A 26,333-nucleotide genomic window follows, 5' to 3' on the forward strand; every position below is an offset into this window, starting at 1 on the left:
CCAAACCGGTTGTCCTCTGAGGTATGAGGATAGGCAATTTATAGGTAGGCCTATAACAATTGTCCTTTTAGAGAAGATCTTTAGGCCTGGTTAAATTACAGCTTAATCAAACCTCTGCCATTCTGTTTGTTTGAGAGGGGATTTTAGAGATACTGGTCAAAAACAAATTTCACTTCCCATTCTTTTTCAGTGAATTGTTAATTTAAAAAATCAGAAATTATACACAATTATGTCTAGCAGAATAAAAAGGTGTTGTTGCTCGGAAAAGCGAGGTAAAGTGTTCTAACTCTATTGATTGGCTTACATTTGTTCTAAAACTACTTCAAGAACAAATAGTAGCCTAAGCCAGATGAGTCTCAATAATCATGTGAGTGCAAAAGCAGAAGTGAAACAGCAAAAAGATTTTCTGCACAACATGATAGCCCAACTAAACCTAATGGTGTTTGCATATGCAGAAGAAAATACTTTATATAAGTTGTATCAGATCAGATATGTATCTCTTTAGCTTAGTCTATGTGAACGGAATTGGCTCTTTTTGGTCCATGCACTCACCACATGATGGCAGTAAACACCGAGTAATGATTCTCAGAACCTTGTGACCTTTTCCTCCCTGAAGCAGTCACTGAAGTTTGAAATCTTTTTTAGGTAATGGGGGTTTTGGGACTGTATATTTTTGTTAACACTTGTTTGAGCATAACTGCTTCTTTTTGTTTCCTGTGCCTTCTATGTAAATCTAGGTAGACCAGGGCTGCGTCCGAAATGGCAAACTCTATTGATTAGGTACTTATTTTTTATAAGTAATTACTTCACGACTACTAAAAAAGTATGTTCTACATAGTATGAGTGTGTGTAGTATTAATATAATCTGTATGTACTACATTGGCCATATTGTCATTATCATGTGACCTACCAGCGTCAGTAATGTCACTTCACTGCCATTCCTAAATCCTCTCATGGCCTCATGGGATGGTAAAATGTCCATCATATGCACAATTTAGAATCTCGGCAGAAGAATTAGGTAATCAAGGTACTTTGCACCTACTCTTTTATGAGTTCTGTGAATTGGGACAGTCTTTTGTCACATGCTATTTTTCACCAACTATATAGTAGGGAAGTAAGTGATTTCGGATGCCGCCCAGAGGTGGGTTTCCCAGAAGCATTATTAGCCAACTACTTCTGTTGAATTGTGTTGGTAAAGACAACGAAACTTGTGACAATAGTTGACTTCGAGAAATGCACCCCAGATCAGTGTGGCTTTCCTGTTTGTACCATGGTTCCTTCCTTACTCTCAGGGTCTCAGGGTTCCTTTTTGAGAACGGTTCACTCCTATTGCGTAGCTATACGCTATGGGAAAACTCCTGTTCTCAAGAAAATTTAAGCCGTTATTTTAAAACACAGTGCAGGCTGTCTAAACTGCAAAAACCTATCGCGAAGCAGCGAGGACGTGCAAACCTATCATGGCGCTTCCCACCTCCCGCGCGCCGAAGCATTCCAGAATGGGCGAGGCTGCTGACTATATAACCAGCCCATTATTCTCCTTCAGCTACGACCCACCTCTTCACTGATTCTCTCTAGCTTGAAAGCCTGCTCAATGTCAAAAGAGCCCAGCAGCAGAACTCAGCGAATCTGCAGCAGCAGTTCAGCGGACGACGGCCTGCTGCTCAGCGCTTCTGACTTGACTGCATCTGATTCGCCGTTTAATGAGTGTTCCTCCACAGAGAGAGATTTTGCCGGTGCTCTTCACCAAAGCAGATCAGCGCCCCTCTTTCGGTGCCTCGTCTCTTTTGGTGGTTCAGAGGAAGACATCCACGATGTTCTTATAACACCTCTCAGTCTAGGCGTCTGTGCTCACCCTGGCGTCACTTTTGCTAGACTGAGACGTAGGGCAGGGTTAATGACTCTGCCCGACCAATCCTCGGCCTCGACTGGTCTTCATCGAAAGAGCCCACTAAAAGCCGCCCAGAAAAAATGGTGGCTGCCGGGGTGCCAACAGGCCCCTCGTCAAAGATCAGCGCCGTTTTTCCCTGAAGTTCATGACAACAAGTCATGGCGCGCCCGCTACTCAGCCTGTCTACGCACTTCCGCCTCTGCAGCGCTCTCAACTCTTGACGGCGCCGAGGAGAAGGGATACGAAAAACTGCCCACCCTAGAAGAAGTGGTGGCCGCGCATCTCTGCCCGCCCACTGCCGTTGGATGGAGTTCTAAAGTGGGTCATCCATCCAAACCGTGCAGAACGACTTCAGTTCTCGTTGGCCGAGCCTATACTCTGCTGGTCAAGCTGCTTCAGCCCTGCACACTATGGCGGTCCACCAAGTGTTCCAGCCAAAACTCCTCTGCTCCATGGATAAGTCTGGACCGGACCCCACGGCCTTCCGCGATCTGCGCAGCGCCACTGACCTGGCCCTGCGCGGCACAAAGACCACCGCCTAGGCCATTGGAAGAAGCATGGCCAGCATGGTAGTTTTAGAGCGCCACCTGTGGCTTAACCTCACGGAGATAAAGGACGCAGACAAGACTGCCTTCCTGGACTCCCCCATATCTACCACCGGCCTCTTCGGTCCCGCGATGAAGAGCTTCGCTGAGCGTTTCACTGAAGCACAGAAGTCTTTCGCAGGCCATGCAACACTTCCTGCCTAAACGCTCCAGTTCGGCTTCAGGTCGACCAAAGAACGCACCGAAAAATAAAGCACAAAAATTCTCAGAAAAAGAGCACTTTTCCTCTTCAAAATATCTGGGCGGCCGGGTCCCCGACACACGGCGGCCCATCCCCAGACTTTATTCAGCCCCTAGTCACTCGGGCCAACGCCTGGGAAGCCATCCTCGATGTGTCAAAATGGGTACTGAACACAATAAAATGAGGTTACTCGCTCCAATTCGCTTGCAGATCTCTGCGCTTTCATGCTGTGGTCAACACATCGGTAAGGAGCAACGTGGCTCACGTCCTTCGCACCGAAGTGTTAAACCTGCTAGCAAAGGGGGCTGTCGAGACAGTTCTTCTTTCACAGAGCAAGTCAGGCTTCTATAGCCAAGAGTGTACTGTCCCTCAGCCAGTTTTATAACCTTCCTGGGAACAGTTCTCGACTCTGTTCAAATGAGAGCTTGGCTCTCACGCCAGATCCGCGCTCTCTCCATTCAACAGCTAGCTGCGTCGTTCACAGTGGGTTCTTACCTCCCCCTCAGAATGTTTCAAAGGGCTTTGGGCCTTATGGCTTCCGCATCGTCAGTACTTCAATTATGTCTACAGCATGTGCGCCCCCTGCAGCTTTGGCTGAAACCCCGAGTCCCAGCTCATGCTTGGCGGTCAGGCCGCCTCCGCATCAGGGTAAACCATGGCTGTACCAAAGCCCTGTCCCCTTGGCAAGACACCGGCTGGTGACAGCTTGCTGTGCAGCTGCACTGCTTTTTAAAATAAAGGCTTCAATATTCTCGAGAAAAGGAGTTTTCCCATAACGTAAAGCTACGCAATACGCAATACTTATCTCTCAGGGAGCCGAGGTTACGTTAATAACCGAGTACAATTTTTTGCTTTCTGCTGAAACTTTGTGCATGCATTTTGGCTGTGTAGGCCCAAAACTGATTCAAAAATGTCAGCTACAGCAGTCATGTATGCTACTATACAGGCTAATTGTATACTGTTCTCAACATCCACTAAGGTCCAAACATACTCTCTGCCTGATTAATGTGTTATTTGTTTTTGTGTTTATTTATTTAGTTACCATTTTCATGAAAATGTCAGATTGTTTTTGTTGTCAGGTTTTATCCCGTCAAATTTAATTTTAGCCGATTTTACACTGCATAAATGGCATAGCCTAAGTTTCCTAGAAGGAAATGGCCAAAGTAATTTAAAAAAAAATTTTTTTTTTGTAGATAGGAATCTGAAAATCCAAGTGAAGGATTCCCGTTTCAATGGTAACAAACTAGCGATTGGCGAAATTTTCTCCAGAATTGTGGGTAGTTTTCGCTACCGCTTAATCGTATTGTGTTTACGAGAAATCTACACAGAAGCATACAGCATCGATTGACCTCAAAGCTGATGGTTGGTCTGTCTTAAAATATATATTTTCCTATGGAGAAAATTAATGAGGGTTTACTTCCGAAACCGTACTGATGCATTCTAGCTTGCTCACTGTTATTTTGTTTCGCCATATTTGTGTTAGTACTGTGTAAGTGTTTTTATTGTTTTATTACAATGATTTGTATTATTCTTTGTGGTTGATGCACATTTTCCTGAGTAATTACGTCCAAATTAACCTTTGTCCATTAGGAAAAGCAACTATTACAGAAGCATCTATAGTATTTTTACCTTTAGGAAATATAACTTTTTCAAATATTATATCAATAATTAAGATAAGAAGATTATACAGCCCGTTATTTACTTTGCACTTGTGCTTACTGTTGTACTGCATACGTGAAGTACATTTAATAGATTTGCCTGGTCATATCATGATAATTTGTTAGATTTCAATTTTGCTGTTGATGTTCGGAATTGAAACCATGCATATCAAACTGATTATATGCAACAGTGAGAACGTCACATGAGGCAACTTCTGACATTAGTTACAAACATTCAAAAAGAAACGTAATTCAAATATGATTTGCAGTTAGATGACAGTGATCAGAATATTTATTAAGCGCTCTATACACCGGTATTAGAGTACAGGGATATTGTTGGTTCTCTTTTCTGATATATGATACAAGTAAACACACCCATGTTTAAATTGTGACTTTTATGAATTATTTTGTCACTTTTTAAAGAATCCAACTTGACTCCAGCTTCAACCCTCTGTCAAGATACACAAATAGAAATAAATTGCAAAAATATTTCCTTTCATATTTAGCCATGATCCACAAAAATCTAACTTTTGTCTTACAGCTACTGGATGTCCTACCAATAGTAACCTTAAAGACACAACAGGAATGCCAGTTTATGTCAAAACATTCCATAGGAATGACTGCATGAGTTTCAATCTCAATCTTTTTTTACTCAAAAATAATTAAAAAAACAAAACAATAAAACAAACAATAAGTACAACTGGTTGTATTTATGCATTTTAATTATTTCATCATAATGTCTGTCAAAGCTTGATGCACAAAGTTTCTTGAAGCTTGATGTTATGGTGTGTTTTCAGATCCCACTGCATTCAAAATGATGGAATTTTTGTTTCTGGGGTTACGGTTTTGTGCCCTATGAATGATATTAAACAGCTTAGGTAAAGACTTTCACTGTATGCTCAATTTGTTTATGCATCTAATTAAATTACACCCTTCAGCCTGAAGTTCTACCTGTCTCTATGTGAGATTAGTGCTTCTGCAAAGTAAACAATGATATTGTGTAAACAGAGTATTTCCAAAAGGAATTATATGGTCAGAATGTATTTTTTTCATTACATTAGGATATTTGTTAAGTCACTTTAGGAAAAAAGGACAAGCAATAGAGTTCATGACCCATCTGCAAGGGTCATGACCTATCTGAACGGGTCCAAGATTTGAGCATATTAGAAAAAGTTAATTAGGCAGATAACAGTTGCATGTTCCAATCCTAATAATCGTACTTGCACAGCTGCTTCTGTAATGACTTGCAAGTTTTGTGAATGGGATATGGACTTTGTTAACTGTGTGTGTAGACATTACAGGGAAACCAAACAGTTTTACACTCGTATATAATGATTAACTGATCGACTTTTGAACAAACCACAATTGTAATTTTGCTCTTACTTTCATTTAGCTTGAGCCATAATTGAAATGAAAGTTGTCACTTTGTAATATAAAAGGGATTGGTGAACTTGATTTCACTAAAAGTACAACTTGTTCCTGGATCAACATCTTTGTTGATCCTGAAACAACATTCCAATCAACGAATCAGATTTGAGGGAGAAATTTACAGTGTATAGTTTAGGCTTAAAACCAGGGTAAGGTGCTTCTACATCACTAGGGTTATTCACCTATCATTTCCCTCTGATTTTAAGGATACGTTATGAGTAGGGTTAGGTTTAGGGGTAGGGATAAGGTTAAAGGACAAGTTCTGTATTTTACAATAAAAGCCCTGTTTTAAGATCGTTTCTGATTAAATAAAGCGGTTTCAGATTTAAATTTGGACACATGCTGCTGTCCCGAGAATTTTCGGTTTCTGTATTAGCACCTCCCCACCTCCACAATGGTTTCATAGGTGCACTGGGACAATCATTCATAAAACGCATTAAACTTTAGTTTACAAAGACGTGAAACTCACCGAGTGGTCTGGGGTGTTCACTGACATGCTCACACAAAATCGCTGCAAAAGATGCTTTCTAACAGGTTTTATCGTAGTTTTTGTCCAACTCCATTGACTTAAGTCATGACAAAAACTACGATAAAATCTGTTGGAAAGCATCTTTTGCAGCGATTTTTGTGTGAGGATATCAGTGAACATTAACTTCACTGTTAATGAAGTTAAACTTTATTAAATTTTTAAGACAGCAATGTTCTTGATTAAATTTTCAGACAGCAATGTTGTTCCGGGATCAAAAAATATGTAAAATTTTAGATGACACCACATAAGTGTTTGTTACCTGACAGACATTATACACTCTGTATAATAATATGTAATATTTTGCTACTCATCTTAAGAAATAATGATGTTTACCATTTTGGACTATTGTTTGTGTAGATAATAATTTATCAACTGAATTCCTGTTCATCTGAAATATTCTTGCATCAAGGTTTATTAGAAAAAGGATCATGTAGTATCTCAAACAATCCTTTAGGTTGCAGCACCGGTCACATTAAAAAGATATTTTTAAGAAAAGAAAAGATCCTTTTCTTAAAGCTCCTCTGGCTCTCAGCCCTTCTGTTATTTTGCATTCAATTACACCAAATAAGATAGGCTACCTGTAATTCACTTATCATACAGTGCAAGGAACCACAACACACAATTATGCAATCAAACATCCTGTAAGCTGGGAAATTTCCATTCCATTTCTTCAGCTTGCATGTACTTATGCAAATATAATGTAGCCTATGTAGTTTAAACATGACATGTTAAATCTGTGATTGGCGACACTGAACAAATAAAAAGGTTGCAAAACATGGTTGCATGAACAGACAAACAAAATCTAACTATGAGAGAGAAATGCATGCCTGCAGTTTATTCACATCCTTTCCCGGGACTTTTAAACTGTATAATGCCTGAAGAAAACATCAGCTGGTTTTGGTTAGCCAGGCTGTGACTCAAATTAACTGATCCTGTTAACTTAGTATGAGAATCTCCACAGCAATTCTAGTGTTTCAGGGCCTTTGATTGAATTAGCGTGAATGTTTGTCATGTGTTTGGACATCTTTCTTGGCTGAATAATTGCTGTCCATTTCGGTTATAAAGGAACAAAAACATAGATAATTTGTTATTTCTCAGCTATAACAACAGCTCTCTGATTAGTCTATTCAAATGAACAATGACACATCAAACTACATCTAGAAGTTCCCCAGAAACACTAAAAGAAAACTTTTTTAGTTTTTTAAAAAGATTTTAATTATTTTTTTAAGAAAATGTTAATGGCGTTTGCATGGGCAAAACTTGCCATCACAATGCTCAGTGTTTTGAGTGATTGCCAGGGTGTTGCTGAATGGTTTCTAAGGGGTTTTGGGTTGTTGCTATGTGTTTAATTTCTTATTGTCCAAGGTCAATGACTGTATGCTATTCTTCATGGTCAAGTCGTCTGTTTTTGTCTGCTGGCTGATCAGCTCTTTTTAAAAAATACTCTTCCATGTTGCTCCCACAATTTAAGAACATAAAGTAATCATATAAATCAGCCAACTTATGTTGAAACTTATGTTTATGGATTTTTTTGTAAAGACTATTAGTTTTAAAATACATGAATATGGAATGTGATTAAGTCAAAAGGTTATTGAACAGCTTGAACAGGACTGTCGCTTCCTGCTCTGTTGAAAGACACAAGTTTCCTGTGAGATTTGGGTTCAATGCCTTTGGGTTCGATGGGATCAGACCACCGACATGTAATTCTCTCTCCAAAAGATGACCAAAGACTGATCCATAGCATTTATGCACCAGAAAATGAGCTTGTAGACGAACATTTATTCTGCCCTTGATGTGTTAGTTTTCTGATTTATGCAATATCTTGGTCTTCAGGCCCAACAGTAATTCATGTTGATGTTCATTATGTTGCTAATGAAGTGTGTGTCCCTGTTTGAGTCCCACCTCAAACTCACACTGTTGGTTAAAACAATCTTGTTATGTGCGGCCCAGTTGAGCATCTCAAATAGGTTGCATTTTTGTTTGGGATTGATCACAATTTCTCTTTAAATAACAGAAGTCAAAGAAGGCATCACAGCAAATTTTGTTATATGATCCAGTGCTGTTCAAGGGATAGTTCACCCAAAAATGAAAATTCATTCATTAATTACTCACTCTCGTGTCAGACTTTCGTTCATCACAAATGAAGATATTTTTAATGAAGACTGAGAGCTTTCTGTCCCTCAATTTACATTATGCAAAAACCACAGATGCTTCAAAAGGTTCATAGAGAGATTGTAAAACTAATCCGAATTGAGTGGTTTAGTCCAAATTTTCTGAAGAGACACGATCGCTTTATATGATAAACAGATTGAATTTAGGCTTTTATTCACATATAAACATTCATTAACTCTCACATCAGTTGTGGTAAACAGAAGCTCAAACATGTTCACTTGACGTGAGAGAAACTATGAGGTTCCACAAGAACCAATGAGGTTCATTCTCGTGTTACACAGCACATTTGAGCTTTAGCAAGAACCAATGAGGTTCATTCTCGTGTTACGCAGCACGATTGAGCTTCAGTAAGAACCAATGAGGTTCATTCTCGTGTTACGCAGCACGATTGAGCTTCAGTAAGAACCAATGAGGTTCATTCTCGTGTTACGCAGCAGGTTTGAGTTTCAGTAAGAACCAATGATGTTAATTCTCATGTTACACAGCACGTTTGAGCTTCAGCAAGAACCAATGAGATTCATTCTCGTGTTACGCAGCACGATTGAGCTTCAGTAAGAACCAATGAGGTTCATTCTCGTGTTACACAGCACGTTTGAGCTTCAGCAAGAACCAATGAGTTTTATTCTCGTGTTACGCAGCAGGTTTGAGTTTCAGTAAGAACCAATGATGTTAATTCTCATGTTACACAGCACGTTTGAGCTTCAGCAAGAACCAATGAGATTCATTCTCGTGTTACACAGCACATTTGAGCTTCAGCAAGAACCAATGAGGTTCATTCTCGTGTTACGCAGCAGGTTTGAGTTTCAGTAAGAACCAATGATGTTAATTCTCATGTTACACAGCACGTTTGAGCTTCAGCAAGAACCAATGAGATTCATTCTCGTGTTACGCAGCACATTTGAGCTTCAGTAAGAACCAATGATGTTAATTCTCATGTTACACAGCACGTTTGAGCTTCAGCAAGAACCAATGAGATTCATTCTCGTGTTACGCAGCACATTTGAGCTTCAGTAAGAACCAATGAGGTTCATTCTCATGTTACACAGCACGTTTGTGCTTCAGCAAGAACCAATGAGTTTTATTCTCATGTTACACAGCAGGTTTGAGTTTCAGTAAGAACCAATGATGTTAATTCTCATGTTACACAGCACGTTTGTGCTTCAGCAAGAACCAATGAGTTTTATTCTCATGTTACGCAGCACATTTGAGCTTCAGGAAGAACCAATGAGGTTCATTCTCGTGTTACGCAGCACGTTTGAGCTTCCGCAAGAACCAAGGTGGTTCATTCTTGTGTGTTTGAGTATTTCACTCAAACATGAAAATATTGTCATAATTTACTTACCCTCGTGTGTTTTGAATGAATGCATGAACTGATAAAATGCATACCATGAGGTACAATGTCTCATGACGCCATGAGACATTGTTTCTCATGTGCTTTTTGACTGTGCCAGGTTTTTGGATGTGTGCAACATGAAACTTTTCCTGTCCTTTTCGGAGCTTAACAGCCTATATTGTATAAAAAGAGCATCATAAATGTTATCCTTTTGTGATGCTCATATGGGTTTCAAAATTACACAAGAGTGGGTAAATGCTTTGAGAGATTCAGAACATAAGAGAACCATTGCAGAGTGTTTTATGTCGGGTTGTTTGTCACACTCGTGATGTTTGAGTTCACATGGCCTCGTTTAATCTCAAATTGCATTATGATAAAGACTGTTCCTCTTCAGAATAACATTTGACCAGTCAGTTGATTTTAATTCAACCTCTGCCCAGACTTTCCGCTTTATCGCTTTTGGGTCTGTGCCGCGTAAAATGGCTGGAAAATCTATATTTTTATATATACTTCCATTGCTCCCAAATTAACAGGCTTTTCTCTTACTATTACATAATCCACTTACAATAGCTGTAAGTTATTTCAACCCTGTTTGACCACATCAGAACACAGAATCTTCTTTTACTGTGCTTACATTTCAAAATATTCACACTGGATGAGGCAATAATAATGATAATTCTTAATCATTTCTATCATCCTTGTGCATAGTACATAAAAAACTTCTCTATGAGAACAGACATATTATGGTAAAGGTTAAACTCAGTCTAGCACATAACTCTTAGTAATTTGCTTTCACAAAAAGCATTGCTTTCTGATAAATTGCTGGATGCTTTCACTTAAAAAAATATTTCAACTTAAAATTATAGTTATATAATAGTCTATCATCATAGTTGTATCATAAAATTGGCTGTACAGGTTATTTAATCTTAAATTATATTAAATTCAATTGACTTGGAAAATACAGTTGAATTTCATATAACTATAAAAATATAATATATAAAAAATAAAAAAAACTAATTAAGTTAAAGTGCTGTAAAAACATATGTTGCCATGAATTATTGATCATATATATATATATATATATATATTATAGTGTACAATTTGTTTTTTAACTTAAATTCAGACAAAATACAATGTCTTGCAGATGATTGGAGACCTTAATTTCATTTTCTCATTTCACTGAGTTATAATTCCTACATCCTTAAATAGTGCTGCATGGATTTACAATTAGATTAAGATCAGGACTTTGGCTGGGCTTTTGTAATACATTCACCTTCACTGTTTTTGAGCCACACCAATGTTTATTTTACCTTGTGTTTGGGATTACTGAAATAACTTTCTCCTAAACTTCCATTCTCAGGATTCAGAAAAAGGGTTTTCTGTTGTAGATGTTCTGTACATGGTGCGCCATCAATTTTACAAGCTGTCCGGACTCTGCTGATGGAAAGCAGCTCAGCACCATGTTGTTTTCAAGCATCATACTTGTCTACTAGTAAGTTTTTCTTTGAAAGGTGAATAGTAGGCCTATTAGATTTGTAGTAGCCCTCCAGATTGGACTACTGTAACTCCTTATAAAGCGGCTTACCCACCAAAGCTATACATCGCCTTCAAATGGTTCAAAACTCTGCTGCTTGAGTCCTTACATATAATAAAAAATCTGCACATATCACTCCCATCCTTTACCAACCTCACTGGCTTCCTGTGGTCAATTTTATCCAGTTTAAACTTTTAGTCTTATTTTATAAAGCCTGTCATGGCCTCACACCTGCAACCATATGTTCCTGCCCAGACCCTCAGATCTAGCAATGACAATTTGCTTGTCGGACTCGTACCCAAGTATAAACTCTCTACTGTGGGTGGTAGGGCTTTTTGTGTTATAGGCCCTAAGCTATGGAATAAACTTCCCCCCTAATCTTTGTGCCACCCCTAACCTCCAGACCTTCAAATCTCAACTTAAAACTCATCTATTCACCATGCTCAGTAAATAATTATTTTCCTCTATTTCTCTGTCTTCCACTTTTTCAAGTTTACTTTATCGAATCAATGTTTTCTTTGATTCTATAACTACTCATGTTAATTATTTTTAGTAATTGGTTGTCTCCATCTGCTTTTCTGCTTGTTTGATTGTAATAATAAGCAGATTGCTTGTCTCTTTGTATCTATCAACTGTTTGTATTATTTTGTGAAGCGACCTTGGGTTCTTGAAAGGCACTATAAAAAAGAATCATAATATTATTTTAGATTTGAGCCACATAGTGAAAAGTATATGGATACCCCCTTTTAATGATCAGTTTGATTATTCAAGACATTTCTGTGAGGACATATCTTAATGCTATAGATCATATAATATAATATTAGAGTATGGAAGGCCCGTTTCTGTCCCAGCATGGAAGTAATAGAAATGATTTATGGTGTAGACTGTAGAGGAACTGGCCTGCACAGCTCAGACCTGAACCCTGCTGAACCAACACAATCAAAGTGCGTATCTATAACACGAATGTTATTTCTCGTGCCAATTAGACGCCAAAAATGGTTTTAGCGTGCATATGCTATGCACTGAAAACCCCTTGGGTATGATTAGGGTGGGGGAGTGAGTGTGTATTACACACCATAAAGTGCGTATCATAGCTATGCACATGAAAACTGCGTAAAACTATTTTTGGTGTAAAACTATTTTGCCGTATCCCCCGGAGACCGGGGATGGTTGTAACACGGGTCAGTTGTAACAATTCCAATCCGTCCAGTCAGGAACTAGTTACAAATCACCTGATTCACTTTACACATGCTTAGCTTAGTTCTTATTCCACATGTGATAAAGTAGACACAGCACATGTTAAAGTGGAAAAAACAATTTTGAGGTAAGAAAGTTACTTTTTTTAACTTTTTTTGTTTTTGTTATGGGAACTTCTGCTTTGTAGTTAAACTCAGCAAACTTTTATTATGTTTATTGTGTGTCTGTGTAGATATTGTCCATGCAAGTTGTTAGTGCTAATGTTTTGCCTGTTAGCTGTAAGGTGAGCTAGTTCATGGCTACATGACTCTGGGTTAGTTGTAACAACAATGAATTAAAATTTATTAAAAATTTTATTAAAAATTAATTATGGCCAATACTTTAGACTGACAGTAACAACCGTGCTTACACAAATAGAATGTTCAAGTGTTGAAGTTCAATTTATTATGGTCAATTACTATGACAGAGTAACAACAGAGTCACACACACACACACACACACACACACACACACACACACACACACACACACACACACACACACACACACACACACACACACACACACACACACACACACACACACACACACACACACACACACACACACACACACACACACACAAACAGAATGTTCAAGTGTTCAATTTTATTATGGCCAATACTAACACTGGCAGTAACAAACATGCTTGCAAACAAACAATGTTTGTGTTCAAGTTCAATTTATAATGGTCAATTACTATGACTATGAGTGACAAACACACACACACACACACACACACACACACACACACACACACACACACACACACACACACACACACACACACACACACACACACACACACACACACACACACACACACACACACACACACACACACACATCAGTTATATTGAAAAGTCAGTGTTGAATACTGTAATAGCAGACACTTGTAACTAGTTTGGATCACATTTTGAACACACTGACTTCAAAGTACTACAAGATATAGACAGAAAGGTCAAAATTGTTACAACCATCCCAGGTCTCCCCTAGATATGCACTTTCATGAGATCAGGATCATTTGAAACTCCAACTGCAAGTCAGGTCCCTTAATTTATGCTAGTCTAAATGGGATCAAATCCCTGCATTCAATTTCAAGATCAAGTGGAAGGCATTCCCAGGAGAGTTTAAACTTTTATAGCAGCGAAGGGAGATATTCATGCTTTTTGCATGCTTTTAAAATGTTCGACAAGCAATTTATACTAGGGGTGTAACGGTTCTCTATAAAAAATCTAACCGTAGGCTACCATTCTCCTCCCACGGTTCTGCACGCACTTGCACCACGGTTCATCTCAAATCTGACAAACCCAGATGAAACCTGAACAGCACGCGTTGCTATCTGTGTTTAAACTTAAACAAAAGAACAAGAAAATCATTCACTGCTCTTGACTGAATAGCTTTTGTAACTTTAATAATGATTAATCTTTATTAATTTATACAGTGAAGATTATATGCAATGTTGTTTTACATTTGATTGATTCAATTTATGTGCCTGAAAACTATGACTGACCTACCTGAAAACTATTGTAGCCTATTTATTTGTGCTGTTACTTGTAGTTGGATTATTTGTTCTTATTTTTTATTTTTTTTGACAGTAGTCCTTTATTCCCTGAACACAGCAAATTCCCAAACTGTACCAAAACCGTGATAAAACTGAATCATGAGTAATTTGAACCGTTACAGCCCTAATTTCTACATGGACCTAACTTTGTCATTCACTCATTGTCATTCACAACAGAAAATTACAACAAAATCAGAAGCATATAATTATATTGTAGCAATGCATTAACATGTGTTTCACTGGGATTACTGGAATAGATAAACCTGATAATTAGGGAGTGTCCACATAGGCCTACTTTTCACCATTTCATTTATGAATCAGTGGGCCATGTGAATTGAATTTCTGGCTTGACTTTCCATTGCTTTAGTTATCTTCTTAATTAGCCGACTTAATTGAATTTAATATTAAGACATTAAAATATTTCTTGGCAGTTTAATTGCTTTAAAAACAAATGATATCACACACACACACACACACACATTTGTATGTAGGAAGTGTTTTTTTCCTCAAAGGGTCACATGAGAACTACTTTTTTTTAAACTTTGAAATTAACTTAATGTTTGTCTTATTTTTTTTTATAAAATTTTTTTTGCTATATTTATTCCACTTAGCCTACGCCATGAGTTGTTTTTACAAGCTTTTAGTTCGTCTTAATGCAATCATTGGACTATACATAAAAGCACGCGAGAAGAAAGAGAAGCATAATTACGAGATAAATACATTCATTGTAGTGGTTGTCCCTCGGTCATCCCAGGACTCTCGTTCTCTCTCCATTGATCCGTCGAGGCGTGCCAGTGTGTTCATGTGATACAGGAAGGATGCGTCCTAAAAGAGTTTGTATCGAGCCAAACTGCATCACTTCTGAGTCCGACCACCGCTCAGCACTCATCTTTGGATATCCTCCCTTCCGCTTTGCAGTTACATTGGGTGAAAGGGAAGAAATCGAAGAGAAGGAGAGAAGGATTGTGAAATGGGAGCTACAGCATCATCCAGCAGCAGATGCGAGGAGGACGAGGCGGAGGAACTCACTGTCACTGCAGCAGCGAGCGAGGCTCAGGATGACGGCAGTGCCGATGAAAAGGTAGATTACATGAAATCAAGTCTCCTGCTTGTAGAGAAATGCTTCACAAACTTTCAAAGGCACGATCTCTGAATCTAAGGACACGCACGGGCTGCATCTCAAAACATAGCGAGCTGCCTAGATAGCATTTTCGAGGTAATGCAGAACATGAATGATGTTTAGAATGTTTGATAGATAGACAGAGGATCAAATTATTGCTCAGTGCTTGCTCTTTTTTTTAGCTCGGGAGAAGAGATTTCTCAGTTATGTTTTATCCTTGTTTCTCCTTGACTGATACATGAAATACACTCAAATTAGACATTTGTTGACAGTAAATGTATAGAGTCATAAAAATAATGGGGATCGCAGTCAATTTAGTCTTGATTATTCAATGAGAAATGTGAGTTCATATATGAGTTTTGATTGCAGACTTTGGTGTTTTGGCAAATTTGAGCACAGTTTGAGACATTGTTGACATCTATTCTGAAACTGTAGAGTAGACACATGTGACTGCTTTTCTTATAAGAAAATTGAGACTAAAGCTATAATATCCATTTGATCTCAATCTTACTGCTGTTTAGAAAATGTCTGATAGCATATATGACACACACACACACACACACACACACACACACACACACACACACACACACACACACACACACACACACATACTAAATATAAGATAATCTTTCTTACGGGGAAGCAGCTCACAGATTTTCAGATGTAGCCCTCTGAAATAAGTTAAATTTATAGGAGTTTAAATACACTTTAGTGAACAAAATTTGCATTAGGTCTTGGTAGTTCAGATTAGATAGTTTATCTTAGTTTTTAAGAGAGAAAATTATTGAGAATTGCATTCATTGTATGTTAAAATCATAAATATTTGTTTTAAATCTCTGTGGTGTATTCAAGAAAATTCTATGTAACATTTTCTTTATTTTGGCTGGTTCTTTACTTTCAAGAAAGACACTGAGGAAGAATCTGTGTCATCTTGAGAACTGCAGGAGTAGACATATTTGGGTAAAATCACACACATGTACAAATCATCTGCCAAGTGCCAAGAATAATACAGTAACCCTAATAATTGATGCATCCCCAATGGCTGGCAAAAGGTATGGTATATTGTTTACACCCGGACTCTAAACTTTAAATTAGATTTAAAAGTGTTTCATCACTACTACACTGGTTCTTATCATGTGGATTGAATTACTTGTTTGGCCTTTGATGTTTTTTTTCTTGTTCATCTGAATTATTGTATTGTATTAAATGTGTAGGTTAAGCATTTAAAATGCAATTTCCTTTTGTTTTTTGAAAGACGGTTTATTTCAACAAATCACAACTCTGTTTGGGGTTGCCAGTTGTTTTGTACTAATGTGTGCACATTAATGGATAGGGATATTTGTAGTGCTCTCATTCCCAAAGGATTGATGGAATTTTCCCTTACTGTACTGGGTGCATTGATTTTCCATGTTAAACATGATGAGGTCAGCCATGGTTTAACAGGAAGTCTGTGAGATGGCTTTTAGTCAAAGGAGAGCTACTCGGATTCCATAAATGTGTTCATTTATTTTGTTTTGTTAGTTATCACAAGGGACCTCTCCTTCAAACTACATTGTGATTAGGTGGTTCATATTAAGCAAATGTAGTCAAATGATATTGTGATAACCTTTGAAAAATGTTGGGGGATTTCTTAACTTCAATCTGTCACCATATACTTAAACTAAACCATTTATTTATATTTTGGCCTGACTGAGCCATCTGATTTTAACCATGACATTTTGAGTATGTTGTTGTTCATTATTCATTATCTTACTATATACTTTGAGACAATAGAAATTAATACATTTTTATAGCATAATTTTGTATTATTTTAGTTTGTGTAATGTGTGTACAATTAAAATTAACATTATTTATTGTTCCTTTATGAGTCCTAAGGACAGATAGCTAAATCCATTGTTTACTTTGTTGGTCACTCCTTTTTGTCTTTTTTGCTTAGTTGTTACAGAAAAATGGACAGATCTCCAATTTGAATGTAAAGACAAGGAGCCATGCAGATGAATTAAATGACCACTTTGAGGAGGAGAGACTACTTGCAGATGGTAGGTGGTACTATGTTATTGCTATTCTCCCTCATTGTTTCCAATTTGAAATGAAAACAGCGCTTATATAGTAGTAAATATCCAAACACAAATACTTTACACACACACACACACACACACACACACACACACACACACACACACACACACACACACACACACACACACACACACACACACACACACACACACACACACACACACATATATACTGTATATATATATATATATAGCATACATAGTCAACTTGCTTGAACTTTCTTTCTTTTTTTATTTTTTGTTAGTTGGCTCAGGGTTTGTCACTCTGAAAGAAGATGGCACAGAAACAACTGAAGACCTTCAGGAAATGGATGCTCTTCAACCAAACATTAAGAATGAGAGCACAGAGATGGTTGATGCTGATGGTGAAGAACCTAAGGAGGACAACCAAGTGAATGATATCAATGAAGTTGGCTTCAAAAAAATCTTCAGATTTGTTGGATTTAAGTTTACCCTAAAAAAAGACACATGTGAAAAGACTGAAGCAAATGAGCAAGAAGAAAGAGTTGCAAGTCCCTCAGAGGACTCCAATGACACTCAAGAGAACAGTGCAGTGGCAGCAAATGAAAACACGACTGAAGAGATTTACAAAAGTGAGGTGTTTTCCCAGCCTGATGCAGCAGAACCCTCTCAACAAACAGACAATGAAACGGAGCTGGATCCGGACATAAATTTAGTGGAACATCATGTGAAGGACACACCGGATAAAGAAATGGCAAAAGAAAGTCCTGAGCCAGAGGAACAAATGTCACCAATCAAGCAATTCTTTACACAGGGTATCTTTGCCAGTTTAAGAAAAAGAAAGAAAGAACAGGAAATACAGAAAGAGAGTAAGGAAGAGGAACTCAAAAGAATCGAGAAAATTGATGCAGAGGAGGCTGAACGTGAGGACAGTAAATGCATGTGTCTTGATATCCCTTATATTTTATCAGAGGAAGAAAAAGATGCAGTGGAGAAAGCTGATGACACGTTGTTACCTGAAGGAGAGCATCTGAATTTTCTAGAGAAAGATAAGGTACAAGGAAGTCCACTTAAAAGACTTTTTAGGAAATTTTCCACAAGAAAGCAGAGAGAAAGTAAAGGTGCAGAAAAGGTGATCGAGACAGAAGAACAAGTCTCTGAACAGCCAAAGCCATTCTTGGAATTGACAGAGCAAGGGAAAGTGGAGGAACCAGTGATTGGGGAACCAAAACCTGCTGAAGAGGAGCTGGTTGCTGATGTAAGCCCTCAAGAGTCCAAAAAGAAATCTGACACCACCGTTTCCTGGGAGGCACTGATTTGTGGTGGCTCCTCTAAAAAAAGGGCTAGAAAAACAAATGAGGATGAAACGGCAGACAAAGGAGAAGAAAATGAGAAAACAACTGACTCTCCACTTGGAAGTTCCTTTGAGGGTGATTATGATCATCTCACATCATCTAATGAACAAACAGGAAGTCCTGCAGAGGGAGAAATGGGATCCACATGGAAAATGTTTAAAAAAATGGTCACCCCAAAGAGAAAGGTCAGAACTGGTGAAAGTAGTACCCCTGAGCAGATATCTTCAGACAGTGAGATGAACAAAGACGATTCATTTTCTATGAAGAAACTTATTCCAGGGCATAAAAAAAGAAAATCTGAAGCAAGGCAAGAACAAACGTCCTCCGATGAGGCTACTAAGGATAATGAAACAGGTGATGAAGATGATGAAACCCCAGCTATCATTCCCCTGTCTGAGTATGAAATAATTGAGCCTGAGAGTCTGAAGGAGGTGAATGAACAACGTGTTGAAATAACAATAGAACATGAGAAGCCAGAGATGACATTACAAGTGTTAGAAAAGGACGCATCCAATGACTTAGTACCCAAAATTGCAGCTAAAATTTCAAGTAACACTGGACCAACAGTCATACATGTTCTATCAGAGGACTTTGAAGAACTCACAGACTTTGTAAGTAAACATCAACAACTGAGTGATATACCAGAGGAAGGTATCATTGAGGAAAGCATTGTAACACCAGTATCATCTGCTGAGTGGACAACACAGGATGACACCTTATCTGAGGACATTGTTGAGTTGACAGCTGATGCAGTCACTGCCCCAGAACCAGCAAGTGAACAATTCATTGGGGATGACACTACTGAAATGGTCTCGGCAGTCTCGCAACTAACTGAATCACCCTGGACATCTGGACATGTTACACCAGTGTCGGCTGAATATGGTGTACAGACATCAGATGTGATCCTACAGGAAGCTATTCAATCTATCTGCATGACTCAAAGTGTTCAATCAGTAACTACAAAAGATGAAAGACAAGAATCTCTGGGCATGTCATATTCACCTTATATTGTACAATCATACACACCAGAGGAAACAAAGGTTTTGGTTGCACATAAGAAAACAGAAGCAACAGCGATATGTACAGGTCTAGAATCTCAAGAAATAGAGTCTGTTGAAGAGCAACTCCCTTCACACATAGTGGAGGCAATACCTGAAGTGAGCAATGCTGTCCCAACTGAATTAGTTTCTGATAATTGTACAGATGAACCTGAAGCTGCAGGACATGAGACAGATGAGGTATATGAAGCTCAAATCAAGGATGTGAAGACTGAGTATCAGGAAATAATGGTGAATGAAGCTGAAACTCAGCTGGATGTAGAGCAAGTCATCAAATTAGTAGCAGAGCCTTTAGTGGAAGAATCAGATGAGACTCATATGGAGGGCAAAACAGAGGAATCTACAACTGGTATTGCACTCGGACAAATGATCGGTACAATGCAAAGTGATGATGGGCTGGACAGGGTTATGTCAGACTACACCCATGGTACTGAAACAGAGTGTCCATTGTATCCAGAGTTAGAGGAACCTGTGTATGAACAACAATTAGCTGCTAAACCTGAAAAAGAGCTGAAGCTACCAGAGGTTGAATTGTCACCTGCTGAGTTTGAGCAAGCTGCACTCACTGAAGTAGTTGAAACTTTGACACATGGCGTTGTAGACAACATTTCTGACACTACTACAAGTAAAGCCTCAGATGTCCCTGAGGAAGAAATTGAAATGATTGCCTCGGTGGAGGAGTGTCTGGAAAGCAAAGAGAGTATTCTAAGTTCAGATCACATAGTGGCAGAGACACTGGAGTTAGAAGACAATTTAGAAGTAGAAGTTGTTTTAATACAAGTTGATGTCTGTGAAATACAAGTTGGCGCAAAAGATGCAGTCTTTTTAGCAGGTGATTCATCAGTGACTGTAGAGGACATCAGTGAGAAAATGGCAGAAAACATTCCAGAAGCTGTAGATGAATTATTAGCCAGAGAACAGATGTCAGCCAAGGAGGTGTCACTTCCAGAATCGGTATTAGTTGAGCAGGCTGAAGAGATCTATAAAGTAGACATTGATACAGATATGGATAATAACAAAGTGGATGACAGTGCAAGTGACAGAATGGACAGGATTTTTGTGAAAGAGGTAGAGGGACTTTCTGTAAAAGAAGGGCAACTTTTAGCAAATACTGAAAGCAATGAAACAGACAATCAAGATGTTTCTGCTCATACAAATACTACTGATGAATCTCCTGAAATAACAGTTGATGCGGATACTGAAAATGGAGAGACGGTTCATGAAATTAGAGAACACACAGTTGTTCCTAGGTTTTCAAAAGATGTATCTGAGCACACAGAAACACCAGCAGAGCTCGAAACTAGTTGTGAAGTAATACTGACACCTTTAGAGACAGCATTGCCAGAAGTTGAAGCAAGACCTGTACCAATTGAAATTACGGGTTCTCAAACAGAGGAGTGCAGTGAAGACACCAAACATAGTCCAGAACTGCCCAAAGAGAATGAACAACCAGGGACAACTGAGAATATTAAGACTGGTAAAGTTTTAGAGATGGTTGCCATTATTGAGAACACAACAAAACAGTCAGAGAAAGAGAAACTTACAGTGATTGAACCAGTAGCACAGGCACTCGCAATATCAGGGCTACCGAAGGCAACAGAACAAGAGGGCTATGCATCTGAAATTACTGTAGTTCATGCTGAAGCCATAGATGGTGACCAGGCCTCAGCAGTGACATCAACATTAATGAAAGAAACAGCAGTTCCAGAAGAAAAGGTTACGATGGCTGTTGCTCCCAAATCAGATCCAGAAAGGTATGACTCAGGGCCGACTGTGATTGAAGTGGCTGCAACCACAGTGCTGGCACAAAACGATACTGCTAAACAAATGGAAGTTAGTAATGTGAGTGAACACATGAACAACGCAGATGAAGATGGTAGGCTAAAATGTGAACCTCTTGAACAGTTGATAAAAACAACACTGTTAAATGAGTTACAGTTAGACAAGGCAGAAATTAAAGATGAAATTTCTGCAGCAACGGAAGCAATGCCCATAGCACAGGTACCACCATTGAGCTCTGAAGTTACAGCAGAAATGCCAGACATTTCTATTTCTGAGATACAAACACAAGTAGTGAGTGAACTCAGAGCTGCGACAATTGAAGTGACAGAACCGAAGGTTGAAATGCCAGTGGTAACAGAAGTTAAAGTAGAGACAGCTGTTATAACTGAGCTGGAAGTGGAGAAACCTATTGTCACATCAGTGGTTACAGAACTTGAAGTAGAAACGCCAGTGGTTACATCTATGGCAAAGACGACTGATACTCTCAATTCTGTTGTAACTTCACAGAACATAGACACTGACACTTCACAGGTGGAGGAGATGCCTACTGTTATTTCTGTGGTAGTGACACCAGCTACACCTATAGATGAAGTAACACAATTTGTAACTCTAGGCAAAGAGTCAATGGTTGTAGCACCAGTGGAATACACACCAGTTATGACTGTAGCAGCAGAAACACCAAATGTTGAATCAGTGATTGTGAGGACTGCTGTGGCCCCAGTAGTAGATATACAGAATGTGATTCCAGTGGTAGCATCACCAGATCTTGGTTCAGTGCTAGTGACTGCATCTTCAGTATTCAGCTCAGCAGTTGTGACTGCAGAAGCAGCAGTTGTGAGCACAGATGTAGAAACACCAATTGTTTCTTTCACAGCTGTAAAATCAACTCCAGTTCTACTGACAGCTGTGATAGAGAAAACGAATGTGCCCCCTGAAGTAGAGATCCCAGCAGTACAGTCACAAACTGTGGGTCCAGTGATAATGTCATTAGCTGTAACATCTGTGGCGGAGACACCAGCTGTTACTTCAATGACAGAAACTGTACCTCCAGAAGAAGTTACACTAGATGTGACCCCATTTGCAGAAACAACAGTGAGCCAAGTAATCAAAACTCCTGTGGCTTCCATCACACCAGTAAAACCAACTGTAGCCGCAGTGACACAGACACCAGTCGGTGAGATACCAGCTATAATTCCAGAGACAGTACCAGAGACTGTATCTTCGGAAGTAGCTAAATCAGCTGTAACTCTAGTAGCATCAGAGCAAAATGTGACCCTAGTAGTAGAAACTCCAGCCGTATCTTCGATTGCAGTGGAAGAGACATCACTAGTGGTAGAAATACCAGCTCAGATTTCAGTAATTTTAACAGAAGCAGCAACTCCAGTTACACCAGCAGGAACTTCAGCAGCAGAAACTTCAGCTGTGATCCCAGTAGTTGAAACTCCTGTAGTAAAACCAACTTCAGTTCCACTGGCAGAGACACCAGTTGAGACCCCAGTGATGATGACATCAACTGCGATTCCAATAGCAGAAAGGCCAGTTGTGAGCCTAGTACAAGAAACTATAGTAGGAGCACCAACTGCAATTACAGTAGTAGAGAGACCTGTTACGATCCCGGTGGTACAGACACCAGCTCTGGTTTCAGTGACAGTAAAAGAAGCTGCACCTACAGTAGTTCTACCAGCAGTGACTGCAGCAGCAGAAACATCAGTTGTGAGCCCAATAGTAGAAACTCTAGCAGTAAAGCCAACAGTGTCTGTGGCAGAGACACCAGTGCCTGTAGTTCCAGTAGCAGAAGCCATATCTTCGATGGCAGTGGCAGAGACATCACTAGTGGTAGAAATACCAGCTCAGATTTCAGTAATTGTAACAGAAGCAGCAACTCCAGTTACACCAGCAGGAACTTCAGCAGCAGTAACGTCAGTTGTGATCCCAGTAGTTGAAACTCCTGTAGTAAAACCAACTTCAGTTGCACTGGCAGAGACACCAATTGAGACCCCAGTGATGATGACATCAACTGTGAATCCAATAGCAGAAAGGCCAGTTGTGAGCCTAGTACAAGAAACTATAGTAGGAGCACCAACTGCAATTACAGTAGTAGAGAGACCTGTTACGATCCCGGTGGTACAGACACCAGCTCTGGTTTCAGTGACTGTAAAAGAAGCTGAACCTCCAGTAGTTCTACCAGCTGTGACTGCAGCATCAGAAACATCAGTTGTGAGCCCAATAGTAGAAACTCTAGCAGTAAAGCCAACAGTGTCCGTGGCAGAGACACCAGTGCCTGTAGTTCCAGTAGCAGAAGCCGTATCTTCGATTGCAGTGGAAGAGAGATCACTAGTGGTAGAAATACCAGCTCAGATTTCAGAAATTGTAACAGAAGCAGCATCTCTAGTTTCACCAGCAGGAACTTCAGCAGCAGAAACGTCTGCTGTGATCCCAGTAGTTGAAACTCCTGTGGTAAAACCAACTTCAGTTGCACTGGCAGAGACACCAGTTGAGACCCCAGTGATGATGACATCAACTGTGACTCCAATAGCAGAAAGGCCAGTTGTGAGCCTAGTACAAGAAACTATAGTAGGAGCACCAACTGCAATTACAGTAGTAGAGAGACCTGTTACGATCCCGGTGGTACAGACACCAGCTCTGGTTTCAGTGACTGTAAAAGAAGCTGCACCTACAGTAGTTCTACCAGCAGTGACTGGAGCATCAGAAACATCAGTTGTGAGCCCAATAGTAGAAACTCTAGCAGTAAAGCCAACAGTGTCCGTGGCAGAGACACCAGTGCCTGTAGTTCCAGTAGCAGAAGCCGTATCTTCGATTGCAGTGGCAGAGACATCACTAGTGGTAGAAATACCAGCTCAGATTTCAGTAATTGTAACAGAAGCAGCAACTCTAGTTTCACCAGCAGGAACTTCAGCAGCAGAAACATCCGCTGTGATCCCAGTAGTTGAAACTCCTGTGGTAAAACCAACTTCAGTTGCACTGGCAGAGACACCAGTTGAGACCCCAGTGATTATGACATCAACTGTGACTCCAATAGCAGAAAGGCCAGTTGTGAGCCTAGTACAAGAAACTATAGTAGGAGCACCAACTGCAATTACAGTAGTAGAGAGACCTGTTACGATCCCGGTGGTACAGACACCAGAACTGGTTTCAGTGACTGTAAAAGAAGCAGCACCTCCAGTAGTTCTACCAGCAGTGAATGCAGCAGCAGAAACATCAGTTGTGAGCCCAATAGTAGAAACTCTAGCAGTAAAGCCAACAGTGTCCGTGGCAGAGAAACCAGTGCCTGTAGTTCCAGTAGCAGAAGCACCTGCTGTGACCCCAGCCGTGCAGACACCGGTTGTAGAGCAGATAGTACAGACACCAACTCCACCAACTCCAGTTGTGCCTTTGGTAAAAGCGACACTAGTTGTGCCTGTGATAGAGACACCTCCTGTGACTACTGTTGAAGAAACACCAGCAACACAGACATCTACTTTAGCCCCTGTGATGGTGACACCAGCTATTGGCCCAGATGTAGGGGTAGCAGCTGCAGCGCTTTTTGTTATGACACCAGAGGTAAAGGAAGCAATGTTGCAGGTGGTTGAACAGGGAAAAAAGGAAGCAAAGACAGATCCTTCAGTTGTGTCTGAAGATATTGAACCACCACTTGTGGCAGCAAAAGAGGTAAAGACACCAATTTTACCTGAAGAAAATGCCAAGGGTTCCTTGCAACACGAGCCTGTTACTTCAACAGAACCTCAATCAGAGGTAGAGGATGATGTGTGGGAGGATGCTGTAGATAATATTGGAGATTCCCAGGGTCTAGTGACACACACAGATGGTACACCCCAAGATACAACTGCTAAACAAGCATCTGATGCTGAAATTTGAGAGTGGCATGCTAAACCAAATGAAAGATTTTAATGAGCTAGTAAGTGATTTCATTATATTGCATTTAGTTCCAGTAAAAAAAAATTTCTTTGAATAATTTTAATAACAATGATTTTATGATTTCACATGCAAATTTAACAAGGACAGATAATAAGGGCCTTCCTGTAGCTCAAATGGTAGAGTGTCGGCACTTACAATGCCAAGGTCATGGGTTCGATTCCCAGGGAAAGCTAGAACTGATAAGAATGTAAATGTGTACCTTGAAAAGCAATGTAAGTTGCTTTGGATAAAAGCGTCTGCCAAATGCATAAATGTAATAACTGTTTACACTTGGAAAAGGATGTGTGCTCACCAGGGACTCACATTTCTCACAACAAAGAAATTACAAAAACCACTGAGAAATAAAATTGCATCATTAAAATACCATTAAGTTTAGCTGTTCTGTAGATGGGCTGTTCTTTGATCAATCACTACTTTTTTATTTCTATTTTCTTTGACAGAAAATGTCAACATATGAAACCCTTGAAAAGCAGCTATTTTGTCATATTCATACTAAGGATATTTGCCAATGTATTATTTATATGCTGATTCTTACATTAGAGTAAGCTTATCAAACATAATATCACGTTGTATTGCATATCTAAAATGAAAAGTTTTTATATAAAATATAAAACATTTGTACACATGCATTACATCCTATAGATTTGAAAGTTTGGCATGTTTAGTTTAGGAAAATTAGTGTCATTGTTGAAGGCAAATGCATTTGCCTGGTGTGTATGTACTAATATAGATATGTACTAATTAACTAATAAAGAAATTAATTTAATTAATTTTTGAACCTTTATATGGCTCCTTATACCTCTGGGAGGAATTTCTATGACATTCTAAATATGATATACACTTTACCAAAGCTATAATAAGCACTGAAATTTTAAACTTCACAATCACGTTCCACCAAAGAGAGATTTAGAC

General features: G+C 39.2%; 1 protein-coding gene across 1 annotated transcript; it reads left to right on the forward strand.

Moving 5' to 3' along the window:
* The first annotated feature begins 14,978 nt into the window (after window positions 1-14,978).
* Window positions 14,979-26,191, forward strand: akap12a (A kinase (PRKA) anchor protein 12a). The gene is made up of 3 exons (XM_077238819.1): window positions 14,979-15,209; window positions 17,188-17,290; window positions 17,575-26,191. The coding sequence occupies exons 1-3, from the start codon at window positions 15,099-15,101 to the stop codon at window positions 25,359-25,361; spliced, it is 8,001 nt and encodes a 2,666-aa protein (XP_077094934.1). The 5' UTR covers window positions 14,979-15,098; the 3' UTR covers window positions 25,362-26,191.
* The last annotated feature ends 142 nt before the right edge of the window (window positions 26,192-26,333 follow it).

The sequence above is a fragment of the Siphateles boraxobius genome, unplaced genomic scaffold (genome assembly GCF_051911475.1).
Source record: "Siphateles boraxobius isolate OS27281-9 unplaced genomic scaffold, OSU_SipBor_1 22, whole genome shotgun sequence".
Lineage (NCBI taxonomy): Eukaryota > Metazoa > Chordata > Actinopteri > Cypriniformes > Leuciscidae > Siphateles > Siphateles boraxobius.

What these genes read in the sequence shown, in the direction of transcription:
- akap12a (XM_077238819.1), top strand. Translation starts at nt 15,099, where the DNA reads ATGGGAGCTACAGCATCATCCAGCAGCAGATGCGAGGAGGACGAGGCG. An exon ending in ACGGCAGTGCCGATGAAAAG is followed by an intron (nt 15,210 to 17,187) that starts GTAGATTACATG and finishes TTTTTTGCTTAG; the next exon opens with TTGTTACAGAAAAATGGACA. An exon ending in GGAGAGACTACTTGCAGATG is followed by an intron (nt 17,291 to 17,574) that starts GTAGGTGGTACT and finishes ATTTTTTGTTAG; the next exon opens with TTGGCTCAGGGTTTGTCACT.